Below are 19,311 nucleotides of genomic sequence, written 5' to 3' on the forward strand. Positions count from 1 at the left end.
AGAAGTATGAGCGCATACGAACACACACACACACACACACACACACACACACACACACACACACACACAAATTAAAAATAAAATTTGTGAAATGAAAAGCCCGGATTTCACAATCAGTCATGACAAAGAAAACAATAAGCAGCACCCTAATCATTCCCAAATGTGTAGTAAAAAGTTTTTTATTGAGTTAAAAAAAATCTCATTTCATTACTTGGTACAGAACAAGGACTCTTAGATTCCACATTACACCTGCCCATTGACAAGAGACTCAGACACAAAATGTGCTAACATTGCAACGAATCATGAACTTCTATTACAGATATGAGTGATTTGAATGAGAGGGTGCTTGATTTGAGTTTGAATCTTGGGAAGATTGTATTGTCAAGCCTTAGTTTACTTACAAAGAAACAGACAAGCTTTCTCAAGATCCTGTTAAGCAGGATAATACCAAAAGTCTTTGGATATAAGTGAGTAAGAGGTTCCTTAGACAGGTAAAAGGAGTTCTTTCAATTTTACTGTCCTTATCCAAGTGCCCCTTAATTCCTTATTTCTTCCTTCATTCAGTCAGCTCTCAAACTATAGAATACCTATTAACTTCATACTTCTACTTCCTGTGTGCTAAACGCACTCAACTATCACGAAAAAAAAAAAGAGTCTTAAATCGTTTGTTTGTTTGTTTGTTTGCTTGCTTGCTTGCTTGCTTTTTAAGACTGGATTTCTCAGTGTAGCCCTTGCTGTCCTGGAACTCACTTTGTAGACCAGGCTAGCCTCAAATTCAGGGTTTTATCTGCCTCTACCTCCCTAGTGCTTTGGGATTAAAGGCCTGAGCCACCGCCGCCACACAAGTTTGAATTCTTTTGTCCTTTATCTCTTAAGCTTGTTTTAAAAATTTAATAGAACTCTATATTATAAAAGTATAACTTTTTCGCTAAAATAAAGCTATCTAATAATACCCGACAAGTATCGATTTAGTTTTATATCCTAATTTGAAAGGGTGTGGTTACATGGAATAAGTTAGTTTATCTTTCTATTGGATTTATATTGAAACAATGTTAAGGTCAAGTGTCCAGTTATCGTACTGAAAAACTGTTGCATGTCAGAACTTTGACATAAACTATTTTGCTGGTGTAGTCATCAATGTCGTTCTATGGTAGAAAAAAGAGGCATTATGTAGCCCTTGCGTTCTTTTTAAATTTGTCGTATCAAACAATCTTATAGAAATGAAAATGTTCTATCCAGTAACGATTATCCTGGGTGAAGTTTCCCGTAATTATAAAATTGTGAACACTACTCCACCACTGACCTCAATCTTGTTCCAGAACAACTCTACCACCGCCATGTTAAAATTTTAAATTTTAATAGCGGGACCAAAATTCTAACACTTAACAGTAAGGCTCTGTCAACATTCACAGGGAGCGTCTAAAAGCCAAGTAGTTTTCTAAGTCAAGGCTGACCACTGAAAACATCACTAGACAGTAAGTCCTGTTTAGCACTCAAATGGTCGAGCACAGATATTCTTGTTCTTGATTGGTCTTCGTCCGTGTCTGTCACACACAGAGGGTGGGGTCTAGCCTCAAGCTCTGAATGAGACGCTGTACTTTTACGTCATCTCAGTGCGACGAGATCCGCGAGGGAGGGGTGGGGTGAGCACTCTTCGCGGTGGTTGGGGGGCTGCTTTGAAGGTGTCATGGCTGCTGCTGCGGAGCATAATTCCTCAAGCAGCAGCGTCAGAAACCTAGAGCGAAGCTCCAGCCCCCTCCTCACCCGAGAGGTCCTCTGCGAAGTCTTTCGTTCCTTGCACACCCTGACAGGACAGGTAAGTGGAGGTGCGGCGGGGCGCTGGGGGAGCGGGTAGGGAGAGCACCCCGGTTCTGTCCCCTTAGTTCTCTCGGAGGCGGGGGTCGCGGAGCCCGCTGGCACGGTGTGTGCCGCTGGTGTGCCGAGACCGAGCTGCCGAGACCCGGAGGAGCCCGGGCCCAGCTGCCTGGGACCGGGAGATGCCAGCGGCTCACTCGATGGCCAAGCGTGAGTTCCAAGATCTAGAGAAAACCCGAGTCCTGGTGCCGAACGCTTGCAGAAAATTGATGCTTCAAAGATGATGAGGGTTAAGGAGGCTCCTGGACTCTTACGGTCCTTTTGCCTCTAGTGTGTTTATTGTAGAAATTCACTGACTAATATGGCCTCAAACTTTTCCTAGCGCCATCTCCACTCTTTAGAAGTGATTTACTCTGTTTTGTTTTTGTTTTTTTTCTCCTACCATTGATTGCATCATCTCTTGCATCTCTTACTGTTTTAAACGGGGAGTGATGTATAAGGATTTCCACAATTTCATTCGTAGTATGCCTAAATTTTAATGTAAATTGTTGGTTGAGTTACGTGTGGCCACTTCTAACCACATCACGACTGTGGTGTAACTTAGCTAACTGCTCTTTACAGAAATGAACCTGGATTTTAAAAACTAGGTTGCACTTTACTAGATAGTCATTCATGATGTAAATGAGACAATTTTAAAATAAGGAACAGAAGTATGTTTGCCTGCTTTTAGAAGAGTTTTGTGTCAAACATGTTTACTAGTTTGTCTGGAGGCTGGTATAGTGCGTGAAATGGAGACAACACACATTTATGTCAAGGGCAGCGGGACCTGTGAGAATAGGGCATTTACCTGATTTGTGAGAATTATTTAAAATCCTTAGTTGGAAAACCTTAGTAAATTTATTTTGAGTAGCAAACTACTTGAGTTGAACATTCTGTTTGGTGTTATGAGGCAATTATTACTGGACTTCTAAAAGTTAAAATTTTTAAACTCAATTACTTGATAACCAATTATGAAAAACTTCATTACAAAGTCTTAAGCACTTTCCTTATTAATATTTCAGTAGTAACATCCCAGATCTTTAAATAGTTTAAAAGTTAGAGAACTTTTTCATGTGGATTTGAAACTTAAAGATTTGTTCATTTATGTTCTAATGTCAAGGTGAGAAAACTATTCTCCAATATTATGCTTAGAATTTGCAAAATAGTTTACATTGATAAATTATTTGAATATCTAAATTTTGCATAGTGAATTTTTCAAAATTAAATAAATTTATTCCAAAGGTTCAAATGGAAAAATCTAAACTTAAGGCCACCTGCCAAAAACGTTTAGAGAAAATAAAGTTTTATAACAGTAAAGGGGTCTTTATATAAGTGTCAAATATAAGATTTTTAAAAATCAAATGTTATTTTAGTAATATCATGTATTTTGAGATGCATGATTAAAGATGAAAGCCATCCACACTTATAAAGTTGATCCTGTGGAGTGTGTCCTTTTGCAACAAATTAAAAGGATTTTTAAGATGTTTAATATGTCTAAGTTCATATTAAGTATCATTGAATTATTAACACTTTTCGATAGAAAGTGTAAAACTGAATTGTTAAAAAGTATTTTTCTTCCAAATGCAAATTATACTAATACTAATGTTTTTCTTCTCTTCTCATTGGCCCAAATTACAAATCTAAAGACTGTTAGCTTGTTTTTTTTTTTTAAGTAATGTGTTTCTACTGAACATACATAATTCAATAGTCAATGTTTATAGTATATTAATAGAAAATTTTGGATGCCTGGCTACTGTCCCAAGAATTATGGGTAATAATTCATAGAGTCCCAATGTTACTGGGGAATTTGTTGAATGGATAATTGGGTTATTTGGAGCTCATTTTTAAGTTAATTTGTCACCCTATTGTTTGGTTTCCATAAAAGACCAAGTGTCTTGAGTTGCCTTTGAAAGCTTCCATAATTCTTCCAAATTGACATGAGAATACGATCCAAATCTTAAGATTTCTTTCCTATAATTATTTTCTCTAGAAAAGGTGATACTTTACTTTGGTGTGAGTTTTGCCTGCTTATTCCCCAAACATAGATTTGCCATAGTCAACTATAGATCTCTTGGAGGACTATAAACATGTGCTGATAGGTTACTTTCATACACAGTAATGAATGCAGTTATCTTATTAATTAAACTTACTGTCAAATTCTAACTTAGTATAAGTTTATCTTTGTCAGTATAGCCTATGTAAAATTTCATATTTCTTTATATTTACCGAATGTGGACTCAGATGCCTCTGGACTCTGGAGCCATTATTTATACAATAAAGTGCTTAACATAGGAACCTGAGATCTCTTTGGTTCCATGGACAGCAAATTCATGTCTTGGTTTTTTATTCTTACAGCTTATTAAATTTGTATTTGAGCTCATGAAACATGTATCTTTACTTTGTAGAAAATATGACTTAATTCTTAATTATTCTTGCAAAATAAGTATAATTGACTTGCTTCCACTTAGATCGTGTCTTGAAAAGTTTATAGTGATTCCCCCATATTCAGTCAAATGATTACAGGTGGATGCTTCTCCCTCTAAGGTTTTGACTGGTTTTGATATTAATTTCATATTCAGGTTCTTGGTAGTTTTCTGAATATACTTTTGGTGTATTAATTCACTAGCTCATGAGAAATTTTCATGTTTGAGACACATCTTTCTAGAAAATCCTTAGGAAGCACACTGGACATTCACTTTTTGCTTTGATACACTGCTGTGAGAAAGTACTTGTTTTTTATGTTAAACTTGTTGTACTTCATAACTGATAGTTTGATTTTTATTTGAAGTAATTACTGTCATCTGCTCCTATTTGTGAATAATCTTTAGTTTTAAATACTTTTTTAATTGGTTAAATTTGAAAATAATAAAAATGATTGAGAAGATATCAGGGTAATGATATATTTTAGGCATGTGTTTGTGTGACAAAGAGAATACACTTTCTGGACTGCCATAGTTGAACTTCGTCTGTTGAATGCCTAGTTGGGATTTAGTAGGATTCTGACAAGGGCAGATCTATTTTTGGATACCCTCCAGTGGTATTTAAGATATCAAAGTATCAAAAGAGGTTTACCTTTCTTGGATAGCTTTTCAAAAATGGCCCCATTATACAGACATAGAAACAGAATTAAAATAATAGATTTTTTTTTCAAAGCTGTGCCTTTTGGCTTTTTAAAATGGCAACTAAGTAAAGCATTTTATTATGTCATTGAAACTTAGTAACTTTGAGCAAAATAGGCATGCATTACTCCATAGAAATCTTATTTTTGTCATAATCCCAGATATTCAGCTTAATCGTGTAATTTTTGTGATGTTGCTGGTTTGCCTCTTTGAAGCTTAACCTCAGAGATGATGTGGTGAAAATTACAATCGATTGGAACCAGCTGCAGAGCCTCTCAGCATCCCAGCCTGCACTGCTCCTCACTGCACTTGAACAACATATTCTGTATTTACAGGTAAATTTCTGATTAGAAATGTTTACTGGATATTGAAAATAGAAATTAGCCATAGTTAAATTAACTGAAGTATTTTTAAATTCTACCTCAACATTCTGTTAGCAGTATTATTAATAAAAGGTTACTGAAATCCATATTGAATCTGGGTCTGTTAATTTCACTAGTGATCAGGATAGTTATGAGAATATAGCCCAATAGGCCGATGTGGATATGAGATTGAATAAATGCAGTCCTATTCAATTCTAGGCTTTGCTGAAAATTCAATACAGTTCATCTGTGGTGGGTTATAATTAAGCAATAAGACACGGCAGGTGTGAGTCATGCTATGATAATGATTCCATGCCTTGGGTGAGTTTGGAGGCTCATGGAGTGCTTTCAGTGGTTCAAGAAGTGGCATTATCCCAGCATGACACATCCTGGAGTGTCTATTGCAATTAAACAGTTTCAGCATAGTTTTTAAAAAGAAAGTAATTTCTGTGACATTAATGTTTCATCTTAGTGAGTAGCCAGTCACTATTTCATCTTAATAATTTGAAATAATTTATCCTTTATTAGAAGTCAATATTGAATTATTTATAATGGCATTGTTACGTTTTTAATATTTCAGTTTAAGAAATGAACAGTATTATAACCTTGCTGTTGTTGTCAGAAGTCTCTGCGAGTGTAATTGATGTGAGTTGGAGGTCTTCTCTCATCAGGATACGCAGAACTGCTTTTCCTGGTCACTTTATCGTATTGAAGATGTTAGAAGATTTCAGAAGAGTACTTGGCATAGCAAACAATGGAAACAAAATTGTATGAAAAGACAGATGATCGGAATATTGTTTAGAAATAATGTGTTAAGTTTCAGCCCTGAATTCATTGACTTTCTGGGAGTGTTTAGCTGTGTTTCATGATAAAAATAACAGTTAACACTTTGTTTAAAGGGCACGTGATGAGCTATAGGACTCAAATGTGGACCTTGGGCTGGGGATGACGAGGAAGAGTAGAAGGAAGTGAATTTCCATTATGAAGACATATTTTTCTTAAACCTACTGTAGCTGGAGTGATCTGTTTCTAGCTCGAGGTCTTTGTAGCATGTTTGTTTGCCTTCTCTCTTTCCTTCCTTCCTTCCTTCCTTCCTTCCTTCCTTCCTTCCTTCCTTCTCCCGTGTGCATTTTCTTTTGTGAAATTGCATTTCATGACCCAATAAGATACCTTGCTATGTCAGGGAAAGGCTGAATGTTCACTCAGGGTGACACCTATACACTTCATATCCATGCTTTCTCATCTATTTTGGCCAACTGTACTTTGAAGTGGAGAATCTCAGCAATACAGTGATAATGCAGGGCTTTCCTGAGTGAGCACTGCTCTCCTGCTAAGGAGGGAGAACACTCAGCCTAGTGTTCTGAATGACATGTTAATTAAGAGGCATCCAGGCCAGAGACTGAGGCTTTGATTTAGCACAAAATAAAAGATGAATGACAGAATGATTTCCTCAAAGAAAAATTTAAATGTCGTCAGGTTTTCTTTCTTTTCTTCTTTTTTTAAAAACAAATGTACAGCAAATGATAAAGGCTACACAGTAGTAGAAAATAGCAAACCTGTGTGTGGTCAGACCCGTGTGTCCTTATGTGCCCGCTCTTTGTATTTAATAACAGAATATTCACTTAGGTAGCAGCAGCTTATATAAATCTATCACTAGTTGAGATGAGTTTGAACCTGAGCAGATGTCACTGTGTTCTTTTCAGCCTTTTTTAGCAAAACTTCAGTCTTTAATTAAAGAGAATTCAACAGCTGCAGAGATAAGACAGACAGAAGCAGAGACCAAGTCTGAACTAAGAGCCGGACATCCCACTGGAGACCTAGAAAATGAAGGAAAGCTCCAAGACTGTGATTTAGGAGATGTGAAAAAGACACAAATCCATTTTGATCCAGAAGTAGTTCAAATAAAGGCTGGAAAGGCAGAAGTAAGTTTGGGCTGGTACAAGGATGAGGGTAACATTATTTTTTAAAAGTTCTGTTGTGTTTAGATTGTTAAATTATTTGTTGTTTGTAGATTGACAGACGAATATCTGCATTTATTGAGAGAAAGCAAGCTGAAATCAATGAAAACAACGTCAGGGAATTTTGCAATGTTATTGATTGTAATCAAGGTAACTAGAAGTTTTTTTAAAATAGAATTTTAAACATTTTGACAACTGCTATAATATTTTGTTTTAAAAACAAACAACATTAAGAACAAGATTCTATTTTACAGGTTTTTAGTTGGTAATTAAGGCAGTAGAGGTTTCCTTTATTTAGTAATCAGCTCTGTTGCCAAGCTGATTTTCATTTGGTTACACAAAGAAATCAGGGCCGAACTCTGGAGACAAATGTTTACTACAAGTCCAGGAAGGTCAGAGCTTCTTCAGACAGGTAAGGTGAGGTGTCAGATGGCAGAGGTGTTTAGGTTCACTGTAGGAGAGAACCAGGCACTGTGGGCTTCAGCTCTGTAAATGGACCTGTGAAATCGTGTTAACTCAGTGAACCTAGTAACACTGATAGCATTCCTCAAGAGGGAGCAGTTTTCTCTTTACTCCTGAGTTTCATGGTGGATACACCCAGCTCACCATGAAGACCTGTGGAGCCCTAGGCCTTTCCCTTTGTCACATTGCATACCTTTGCTGTTTCTCCTCTTCACTTGATGCTACAGTCTGTTTCCAGGGCTGCAGGGTACTTGCAGACCACCATATACCATGTAGATTGCCACTGGTTGTAATTCTCTATCCTTGTAATAACCAGTGTAAGTGGTTCTTAGAAAAAAATTATGAAGGTTTGTAGTTGGACTGAAAGTTTTTTCTTGTCACTGTTAATATCTCTTAGTTAATGATTATAAACATGAAATTGTCCATTGAACCTGGAAGTAACTCATAATTACATTGATATGGGACACTCTTAACATAATAATCAGGGCTCACTGTGGATTCTAAATCAAACTCTTCTACTGTTAACTTGTGTGGATCTCTAGATTTAGCTCTTTGGAGCAGGTGTAACAGTGGCAAATCTCAGGTGTGGCTGGCAATCCAGTTGTAGGCTCCTCAAGAGAAAGGGTTTGTTGAGGGAGCAAGGCCGTGTGTCACTAATGTTATTCCTCTGTTCCTCCTGCTAACTCTCTTCCTATAAACCACCAGGGGATAGAAGTTGATAAGAATTGAAATGCTCAGCAGGATTCCCTGGCCCACTCAGTCCCTTGCTGGCTCACAACAGTGCTAGCCAGAATTGCTGTGGAGTGACGAGCGCTCGTGCATTCCTCATCCAACACCACGCTGCAGTGCTCTCTGATGGGCCTGTGCATTTGGAATATAGCCTGGAAGGGATGATAGCTTTTTTTTTTTAATCCTTAGACCAATGAAAGAATAGAAAGAATAAAGAAGTGTAGACCACTTACATATATTTTGAGGTGTTTCCAAAGAAAAGAAAACGAGTGTTTAATCTTTAAAAGATTAAGTAGGTTTGCAATTTTATTTATAGTTCAACTTATCACTGTTCTGTTAAACTTAAGCTTAAAAAATACATTTTAATGTGTTGGTGTATTTTTTAAAGCCCTTTCATTTGGTCTAAGAAAAAATTGATTTTAAAAAATCATATTTTGTGGAATAAAAACGAACTTTAACTCATTTTACATTTACATATTATATAATGTGTTCATATATAACAATTGTGCTAATATTTAATAGTATATATTATAGTAGCATATTTCTAATTTCTTTTTTATAAATTACTTGTTGAGACATAATTTGGAAGAAATAGTAGTTTTCACTTGATACAAATATTAGAAACATTTTTACAACATATTTTTTCCCAAAATCACAGTTTTTAAAAGTAGGATGAAAAGGAGTCGATGCCTTTTTAATTAGGAATTTTAAAGTTTGTGTTGTACTTGAGGTTTCAGGGTCTTTTTTTTTAATGTTGAGTTCCAAGATAAAAAAGTACAAAACATACAGTTAATCCCTGTGCTAGATGTTCACTAATTTGGTAATAGCAAGTATGCCAAAAAACTATTTAAAATAATTTGGTAAATTGGGTTCTGTTTATGTGATAAAGAGTATAGTGCTATAAAATACATATATTATAATACATATATATATAGCACCATACTCAGTAATCTGTGTGGTTCTTAGTAATAACTAATTTCATAAAGATTATCAGAAGTTATACCACTTAATGGTGATAGTTTTCTATATGTAAATCTGAGCATTAGATAAAAATATTACATGTGATTCAATTCAGAGGATAAAGATCACCCAAACTATTTCTGTATGTCACAGTAATGTAATCATTATTACTTTTATTTGAAATTCTCTTATGAATAAAATGTGAATTATTAGAAGTATATCATAATCTTGTACCTTTGTAATTAAGAATATATTTAAACTCAATGTATCCAAATTCTCCCTAGAAAATAGTTGTGCAAGAACTGATGCTGTCTTTACTCCTTATCCTGGATTTAAAAGTCATGTAAAGGGTAAGTGGCCACCGTTCAGTACGTCTATCACTGGGAGAAGTTTGCTATAGCCTCTTAACAGTATGGAATAGAAATGCCTTTCCCATCTAAACTTTATCCTAAACAAAAGCATTGCCTTTTCCTTTCTTTTCTTTTTTTTCTTTTTACTTCTTCCTTTTATTTTATTTTTTTTTAATTTTGAGCTTGTGCTTCATTGACCATTATGGAAAGAATATTAAAGTACTGTTAAGGAGAGAGAATTTCTGTTCTTGAAGCAAATTGACATAGGCTTGAACATTTCTTAACTTAGTTTCTAGAGTTGTGAATACATATGGACCACAGACTAGACCTGAAGGAATTGCGGGGTCAGGTCACAAACCTCCGGGCACACTTCGAGACTGTGGTAACCAGGCGGTGGAAGAACGCCTCCAGAATATTGAGGCTCACTTGCGATTGCAGACAGGTAAGTGAAGAGCTGGGTCAGGCTCTGTGATGAGTCTTTGCAAGTCATAAGTAAATTAGATTCATTTAGCTTCCAGATTTTCCTTGAACATCCATTGTAAAGCCATCATTCTAGGTGCATGAAGCAGCTATAGAATCTATAAGGTTCTTGGTCCTCATGCTTTATCCTTCTGCTTCTCTCCACATGGGAAACACATTCCAAACAGATTCTGTTAGCCTCAGTTTCCTGAAGTTACAACAGAAAATGAATGTAATATTTTAATATGGCCAATTTCAGAACTTGTCTGACAACCTCTAATTATTATTAGCCACCAACTATAAAATATTGATTATTGTGGTCTTGGTTCTCTATGTACTCCCAGGTAATAAACATGGGAAAATGAACCCATATTTATTGACTAGTAGTCAGTGTGAACATGTCATGCCTATGCCAGTGTGGTGCTTAGTAGTACTCTGTGGAGGCGTTGGGGCTGTCACAGAAGATAGTAAGACTGAAGTTCAGACTTTTGCCCAGGACATTATAGGAAGTGACGACTGGGGAGCAGACAAAAGTCTCATCCATTGAGACAGCATGGTCTTGAGTCTCCTCCTAATGCCCCTAGATGTGTGACTTCCCTCTCTCCATCTTCTGCTGCAGATGAAGTGTCTGTGACCTCTCTCTTCAGTTGTCGCTGAACTTCCTCCTAGAGGTCACTTTTCATCCTGTAGCCAAATCGCCGTTTTTCAGGCTTATGTCTGATACTGTTTCTATCTAGGTAAAACTTCCTCAATAGTTGTCTGTTGCCTTCAAACACATAGCAAACTCACTAGTGGTGCTCCAGACCAGGGAGGCTGCGTGTGAGGCTTGAGAGGCGGGAAGATTCTGAATGCAGTAGTGAACTTGGTGTGTGCATACCTTAATATACATTGCCCTCCTCCATGACACTGATGGGGACATAGCACAGCCATCAAGTGAAACTGTCATCTTCTCCCTGCAGGATTTCCCTACTGAGTAACTACTAACCCCCATTAGAAACTAGTCAGTACTTCACAAAAAAATGTGTAGCAACATGGGAAGCAGAGGCAACACTCAGAAAGCAGAAGTCTATAATTTGTCTCAAAGAATGCTGAATGAAACTGTGAGCTAAGGATGAAGCCATGAGCTAAAGATTTCAATTGACTTTGCTTTCATCTGCTTATTTTATTGTTTTAAGTGTTTTTTTGTTCTTATGTAAATGCATTCTCATGATACTTTAAAAATAAAAATGATAAGAAAGCAGAACTATTAAGATTTCAGCATTTTTTCCATATGCGTTTAGGTGGCCCAGTACCAAGAGACATCTATCAGAGAATTAAAAAGCTTGAAGATAAAATTCTTGAATTGGAGGGCATCTCTCCTGAATACTTCCAATCTGTTGTAAGTATTAATGTCTTCTAAAAACAAAGTGTTATTTTAAAGATTTTCATTACGTAATAGTGCACTCATTGATCCACATGTGAAACACTTTTAAAATTAAGAAATAGAGGAACTCAGTACTGTGGAGGTATCTGCCTCTTTAAGAATTCTGATTCTGAATATTTTACAGTGTAGGGACAATTGTCCTCACCTATGGAAGTTCTGTTGAGCCATCTTCATGTCAGCCTTTGGTGGTCCAGCCTGTGACTCCGTGGCTGCTGTCTTGTAAAATAGCACTTGGTTTTTTTCCTGCTGATCTGTCTCCAGACTGTTTGACCCAGCCCCTAAGTAGCTCCGTTTCTCACAGATGGACTGGCCATGCCTTGTACTCGCACCCAGTCTTCTTAGACTTTAGACTGACCTGTGTCTGTATAGTTCCTCCACTCTCTTCTTCATTCATTCACTTGTTTATTCATTTGTTCATTAATTCATTCATTCATCCTTAAACCCCTTTCTCAAGGACATTGAGAAACTGTTTTCCTAATAAGTACCTTCTTTGGCACATCAGTGTTTCAGAAAACCCTGAGATCACTCTGTTTCCCACCATCTTCTGATGAGGTACTTCTCTTCTTGTGTTGCTGTGTTTGTTTGTTTGAGTTTTGAGACAGATTCTCACTATATAACCCATAGCTTGAACTCTGAATTCTTCTGTGTCAGCTTCTTTTCAAAGTCTACTAACTAACCAGCAGCCGTGTCCTATTCATTTATTTACCTACTTACCTGATGTCTAGTCCGTTCTGTGTGTCCCAAGATGAAATGTGGAGAGGTTCAAAGAAACAGATGTGGAGTTAGGAGTGGTGGCACTCACCTTTAATCCCAGCACTCAGGAGACAGAGGCCGGTGGATCTCTGAGTTCGAGGTGAGCCTGGTCTACAAACTGAGTTCCAGGACAGCCGGGGCTACACAGAGAAACCCTGTCTCAACAGAGCTAAAAAAAAAAAAAAAAAAAAAAAGGAAAGCGAGACGTAGAAACGATAGGTCCTCTGTGTGAGCAAGCTCTGTGAGAACATAGTCTGTTTACCATGTGTATTTACTGTTTTCAAGTATAGTGATTCAGAATTAGTCTTTACGAATACTCATAAAGATTGTATCTTTTAAATATACTAGTACATTACAGTCTTAAACACTTTAAGTTGCTATCTTAAAACATTTCCATGTTCAATGGTCAGATTTTTAAAATAATTAAGAGATTCAACACATACTGGGCAGTGGTGGCACAAGCCTTTAATCCCAGTGCTTGGGAGACAGAAACAGGTGGATGTCTGAATTTGAGGACAGTCTGGTACATGGTGAATTCTAAGATAGCCAAGACTACACAGAAGAACCTTGTCTCCAAAAACAGAAGATGCAATACATATTGATGCTTTTCATAATTTTCTGGTTTTTATAATAGCTTATTAGGGAGTTTGGTTTTCAACAAATGGAAAGAATTTTGGTTCTCATTTTGTTCCATGAATCAAATATAAATTTTTTCCTGTTAATTTTTACCTTTTCATATGGTGTGGTCCAATGATATCCAGGATAGTCAACCTCTATCCAGTTTCTAGAAGCTTCTATAGGTTTAGAATTCATCTACATGTGAATCTGTATAAGAAAATTTCAAGTAAAGTCTTCATAGTTCAGAAATTTAGTTTCCAACAAAAGGTCAATCCTTAGGACATATGAGGGCTCAATGTTTACTTACGTCCTAACCAGAGAAGCTAGAGTATAGTCCACACAGTATTCACTGAAGGGTAAGGTGAGTTCACTCTGAAGGGTAAGTAGAAACTTCTCAGTTCCTCTCAGTGTGACGATAACCCTTGATCTGGCTCTACTCCAGGTGAGGTGTGAGGCTAGAGAAGACTCACTCTGTTATGGGATGTCAGCATAAACTCTTTCCCTTTGGCCTTGTGCCAGATCTGTATGTAGGTCTAGAGGACACTTAGTCTCCATGCTTAAACCTTTCCAGTTCTGTGCTGTCAACGTGCATGACATCTCTGGTACTGATCTGTAGGATTTCTTCCACTCAGAGACACAATTTTAAAGATCTAGAAATCCTTTTTTTTTTACAAAGCACCACTATATCCTAACTTGTTGTCAGCTCTCCTTTTGTGAATGCATAACTCACCCTGGCCGATGTCCCCTGGCCGATGTCCCCTGGCCGATGTCCGTCTGTGTTTCTAGTTCTTCTTTCCAGTGCAGCTGTGGAATCAACAAGCCTCATGTCTTGGAGTGTTGCACACAGTTCTCACTCTCTGGGTTTCCACCAGCTTCTCAACACAGATTATCTCAACAGCCTTAAAAGTGTGGGTCATATAATTTAGAAATGTGTTTGCTGTTTCTGTCTTCATGCCCTACTCTACTTCTAAATTGACATTCCCCTAAAAAAGGCCCCCTGCAGATTTCTTCATTTCTATCAATGACAGTCATTTCACTAACCAGAAACTGGACTTGGCCTTGTTCTCTTCCCATATCTAATCACCAACAGCTGTCAGTTTTTCTGTTTGTTTCCTGTCCTGTCCCCATCTCCAGATCTTACTTCCTAGCCGACCTAGTATAGCATTAGTATAGCACCGTCTCCTCATTCTTAGTTGATCTCCAGTCACTAAAATATCATAAATCTTTCCAAATACTGTTTCACAAGTCACTTCCCTGACAAATGCTTTCAATAAATCCCTGCCTGGAAAAGATAAAAATTCTTCTAGGTACAGCATTGAAATGTCTGTACAATCTGGTGACTTGTACTTATGTAGAATAGATCACAATAAACTAAAGTCCAAAAAGTATGGTCACGGCCGTCTTGTTCTTTCATTAACTAAATCCCTACTAAGAGTCTGTAAACTAGACTCAGAGTGAAGATCTCACTGGAAGATCTGCTACAACCGCCCTGTCTGATGATAGCAGTCTATTGTTAACGAGAATTATACTAAGTAAGAAGCTGACCTTTAGCCCTGTGTGAACAAGTGGACAAATTGGTAGGCATGGCTGATGCTTAGGTAGTAGACTTTGGAAACTCTTGTTCCAAAGCAATGTGTAGATGTAACTCCTGATTTTAAGGGATGTGTCAGAGGAAGAAAATGCTAAATGTAGGCCAGATCCATGCCAGATGTTCAGACTGTGTGAAAGTGTGTGCTAGACATGAGCCATGAGTGACCAGGTGATCCAGCTGGAGACTTAGGTAAGTGCAGGTCCCTGTCTGTGCTGTTAGGAGGCTCTAGTGGGAGAGAGATTGGAGTCAAGGAATTGGGTTTAATAGTATGTCATTGTTTATGAAGTTAAGCTCTGCCTGTCCATGTGCCCCACCATAGGTTCCTAGCTCTGCTTGGCAAAGAGAGGAGTGTGCTTCTCTGAGTTCTGTTATTCCGAGCACTTAACGACTGCTGTTTAGTATAGCTGCTCATATGAGACATTCTTAGATGGTAAATAGATCAGCTTTGGACATGAAAGAGAATCTGAGTTTTAATTTCTTCTACATCTTCGTGGTCATTAAAAGTTCTTCCTTGTACATTCGTCATGGTTTTTGGGGGTTTTGTTTTTTAGGTTTTTGTTTTGGTTTTGTCAGATATGTTCATTTAGTAATTTGACACCCAATGGTTTCATTATATCACAGTTCAAAAGGCTGAGTAGTTTGTCTCTTTGAGTCTTGTCAGCTTGACAAGAATCTAACATTCAGGCAAGCATACATGTGCATACACACCACAAGGGATTGAACCCAGGCCTGGGAAAGTGTTTTACCACTGTGCCATCTCTTTAGCCCCACTACAAGAAATATGAATTTAAATCAACTCATACAGTAGAGAAACTATAAAACAATGAGAACACAGTCTTCAGGGTTCATGTAGTCGCAAAGTCAAGACGTGAGTTCTTACTCCTCTTGGGTCTATCTAGCCTTGACTTCCTCCATTGACACATGTCAAGGCTGCTCTAAGTTTTAGGTATTTTATCCACACACAGCAGTGGCCACAGGAACCTTTGTTTTCTCACAAGAGAAGTTTGCAGAAAATGTCTCCTTAATCCCCAGCAGACCCTCCTTACTCATTGGCTACAATTGGACCATGTACATGTCAGTTTCTAAGCAAGAACATTGGGGTGGGGTAGGCACTGCCTTGAGTCACACAGAGGGGACAAAGGGCTGCTTGTTTAGCCTGGCACAGTGCCTTCCATGGTTGAAGATTCCTGTTTGCTATATGCATGTGTCATGTATGTGTTTACTTTTTACTTCAGTAAACCAAGTATCCTTTGCCTCTATCCATTGTCGTTTCTCTTGGTCAGTTTCCCAGAGTGGGAGGGTTCCCAAGAGCTATTACTCAGACCTGTAAGCTGGCAACTAATGGAAAGTAGGTATTTTCCAGAGAGGAATTTGCTGTTACACTGTTATACACTACTTGTAACAGTGCCCTCCTGTGTGGGTAACTTTGTAGACAATGCTTCTCAAGTGTGGGGCTTCGCTTGGGGTTGACAAAGGCTTTCTGCTTATCTGTCACAGTCTTCTATAAGGGAAGTAATGATGACGTTTCCTAAGTAATGATTATTCTGTTACTTTTAAACTAGAACTTTTCTGGAAAAAGAAGAAAAGTCCAACCACCTCAAGTAAGTCATTTTGTCTCCGTTTGGGCTTCTGCAATAGATTAATGAGTCTTATACCTTATTAATAAATGTGTCTATTCTTGTTGCTTTTAGGTCATACTTTGGCAGACTTTAGGTTGAATTAGGGAAGTCATTTTAAGACCATAGAATGATTTCAACAGGCTAATTAAATACAAAAATCTTCACCTTGCTTTTAACAGAATATTTCGGTTTGAAAACACTTAAATGCCCCAATAACTTTACTCTCCTTCTACTTTGCCTTTTATGAGCACTACTAATTAGCATTTTCTAAATCAAAACAAGGGCGACATCATGTCTGGGAGATGGCTTAGTGGGCAGAGGGCTTATATAGCATATTCAAGAAAATCTGAGTTCTGATCCCTGGCACCTGCTTCAGAAGCAGAGCATAGTGCTGTGGTTCTGTTACGTCATCACAGGAGACAGCCGCTCACTGCTCAGCCCATCCAGCCAGAGGGTTCCAGGTTCTCTGGAGACCCTGTCTCAAAAAGTGTGATGGGGAGCAGTTGCGGAAGATACCCACGGATAGTTTCTGACGGCCATAGGCTCATGTACCACAAACCTACACTCTGTGCCCCCTCCACATACATGAAGGCTAATTGAAGCTTAGCTCTCTGTCCGAAGTAGTTTATTAGTTGAATTAAAATAGTATAAATTTGCCAGCCTTAATGATGTGAATTAAAGTTGGGGGAAACTTAAAATTTGCTGTATTTTTAAATAGTATGTTGCTACTGTGTGTGATGATGTGTACCTGGAATCGCAGTACTCTGGAGGATGAGATGAAAGGGTCAGAACTTCAAGGCCAGCCTGCACTACACAGTGAAGCCCTGCCTCAGCATGCCCTGTCCCTCAAAGCAGCTTATTACATCCTTACTATAAAATTTTGAGTCAGTTTTTGAGAATAGCCTTTGTTTCATAGTTGGTCCCTCAGAAGGAAAGTTCTAGGTGTTTTAGGCATCTAAGCTAATCCTCCAGTGTATATTTCTTGCTGTAGATTATGAGTTTACAGGGTTTTTGTTTTGTTTTTTTAAAAAAGCTTTTATTCCTCCTTCAGAGCACAAAAACTCCAGGAAAGCTTTGTCATTAGGGAAGAGAAGCAGGTCAGCATGACACTGTGTTTGTATATGCATTTGTTGTGTATCGCTAGGATGAAATCCAGGGCCGCACACCGTCAAGCACATGCCCTGTGCTGAGCCATATGGTTACAGCCCAGAAAAAAAATGAGAAGCCTTGTTAGTTTATGTCTCTAAATTATGACACAGTCACCATACACAGCTGTCGGTCTCAAAATTATTATACAACAATATATTGCTGTATAGTTAGGGATTTATAGTTCACTTAGCATTTTATCTGCCTTAAGAAACTTAAGTCTTATTCAGCAATTTGTGTTTCTAGCAGAATTATTCACTGGCTGAACTGGATGAGAAAATTAGTGCCCTCAAGCGAGCCCTGCTCAGGAAGTCGAGAGAGGCAGACTCCATGGCCCCTCACCACCTCCCGTGAGGCCACTCTCCTCACACAGCTACCCTGTAAGATGCCTGTGTGTGTACCTTACATATGCTTAATTACGGTGTATTTATCAACATAAACATGTCTGTAAAGTCAAGGTTTATTTTAGCACAAGACTGACTGACGGCAAATAGTCAAATATTGCAGTGTTTGGAAATGACACAAACCTTGACCACAGCATTGTTGGAACTTATTCCCTCCTGTTTTAAAGGAGGCATTTTGGATATTAAAAAACTTAATTTGAAGGAACTTCTTTTGGTGGACTACCAGAGATTGTTATTTTGATAGTGGTACTTAAAAGGACTTTATATTTGTTACATTGGTTAACCATTTTTTTTTAGTTTATATTAATACTTTGTACATAGTGGGCACTTAGCAAAAATTTATTGACAAAAAATAAAACAAAAACTGACAAATGCATGTGTATAAACTTTTTTTCATGTCCTTATTGTAAATAAACACTTGACCAGTTTTATCACCTTCTTGGCTGAGAGGTCTTGAGCAGGTTAACCTCTCTGGCCCTGATTTGCTGATCTACAATGGGAATAATGGAAAAGCCCACTTCATCAATGCCATGAAGAACGGGGGGCACTGGATCGGCTGTCCTGAAGGAGTGACGTGGTAAATGTCAGTGTTGGTGTGTACTGCACATCTGCCTTTGCACAGTACTAAAGCCACCATAGAGAAGTTCTGTTGCCACAGCTGGAAACAACATGTACAAGGTGAAGCTGCAGTTGTGTCCTGTCTTACAGAGCAGATATTTGAGAATTGTTTTAATGCAAGAACTAGAATTTACCTTGGATCACCTGTAAAGGAGAAGAGGTTAAAAAAGGATCAGGAACCTGGGCATGACTGGAACTAACTAAACATCATCAGTTAGAACGATTCCAACTCACTAGACTGACTGGGTCTGTTCTCCCTCAGCATATCTTCTCCCTCTTTGCTCTGCCGTTACTACATGTATGAAGTCAGGGTAGTCTCTCTACTGACTGGTTTGCCCAGCCCTCTCTACTTGAAGAGAGAGAAAAGCCTCTACGTTTTTTGTCTCCCTACATGAGCTGATAATATAGTCCTGGCCTTAAAACTGCAACCTATTCTAGTAGCCTTTGATCAGCTTCAGTGCTCTCAGCTCTGAGAGCCTCACCTCCAAGAACCGTCTGGAACCTGCTGATGAAGCCAGGGCTAATGCCGTGTTGCTGTCAGCAGGGTAGGTATTTTGTCAGAATGGGGTCCTAGTAACTCTTCTAGAGCTGGTATGCTTTCAACCTTTAGTCTTTTCTTTAGTGCGTCACTCACTGGAGTGATACTGAGAGTTCAGGGAGGCATGTGGCTCCCTCAAGTCAAGCTACCGAATAGCCATTCTTCCCCACTGCTTCTTCCCAATGGCCTCACCCTTAAACAAAAAGCAGGTAAGTGGTTTGAAAAAGACTTGCTTCCAGGGACAGCAAAACACCTCTTCCCTAGTCAATCCCAGGTTATACTTTATCAACTGTTTCATAAGGGATTGGGCTTCTCTAACACCTGGCTGCAGCTCAACCTTTACAACTG

The 19,311-nt window shown here is 38.2% G+C and overlaps 1 protein-coding gene across 3 annotated transcripts; it reads left to right on the forward strand.

Moving 5' to 3' along the window:
• The first annotated feature begins 1,623 nt into the window (after nucleotides 1–1,623).
• On the forward strand, nucleotides 1,624–18,179 carry Mbip (MAP3K12 binding inhibitory protein 1). 3 transcript variants are annotated; one of them, XM_028782025.1, is made up of 9 exons: nucleotides 1,624–1,816; nucleotides 5,189–5,308; nucleotides 7,039–7,257; nucleotides 7,347–7,443; nucleotides 9,729–9,794; nucleotides 10,084–10,236; nucleotides 11,534–11,631; nucleotides 16,201–16,239; nucleotides 17,653–18,179. In XM_028782025.1, exons 1-9 carry the CDS (start codon nucleotides 1,688–1,690, stop codon nucleotides 17,755–17,757), a joined length of 1,026 nt encoding a protein of 341 aa, XP_028637858.1. In that variant the 5' UTR covers nucleotides 1,624–1,687; the 3' UTR covers nucleotides 17,758–18,179. The 3 variants fall into 3 exon arrangements, with proteins under 3 accessions (XP_028637858.1, XP_028637853.1, XP_028637867.1); XM_028782020.1 differs by having other exon boundaries at nucleotides 1,634–1,816; nucleotides 17,650–18,179; XM_028782034.1 differs by lacking the exon at nucleotides 11,534–11,631 and having other exon boundaries at nucleotides 1,634–1,816; nucleotides 17,650–17,752.
• The last annotated feature ends 1,132 nt before the right edge of the window (nucleotides 18,180–19,311 follow it).

The sequence above is a fragment of the Grammomys surdaster genome, unplaced genomic scaffold (genome assembly GCF_004785775.1).
Source record: "Grammomys surdaster isolate TR1022 unplaced genomic scaffold, NIH_TR_1.0 98, whole genome shotgun sequence".
Taxonomy (NCBI): domain Eukaryota; kingdom Metazoa; phylum Chordata; class Mammalia; order Rodentia; family Muridae; genus Grammomys; species Grammomys surdaster.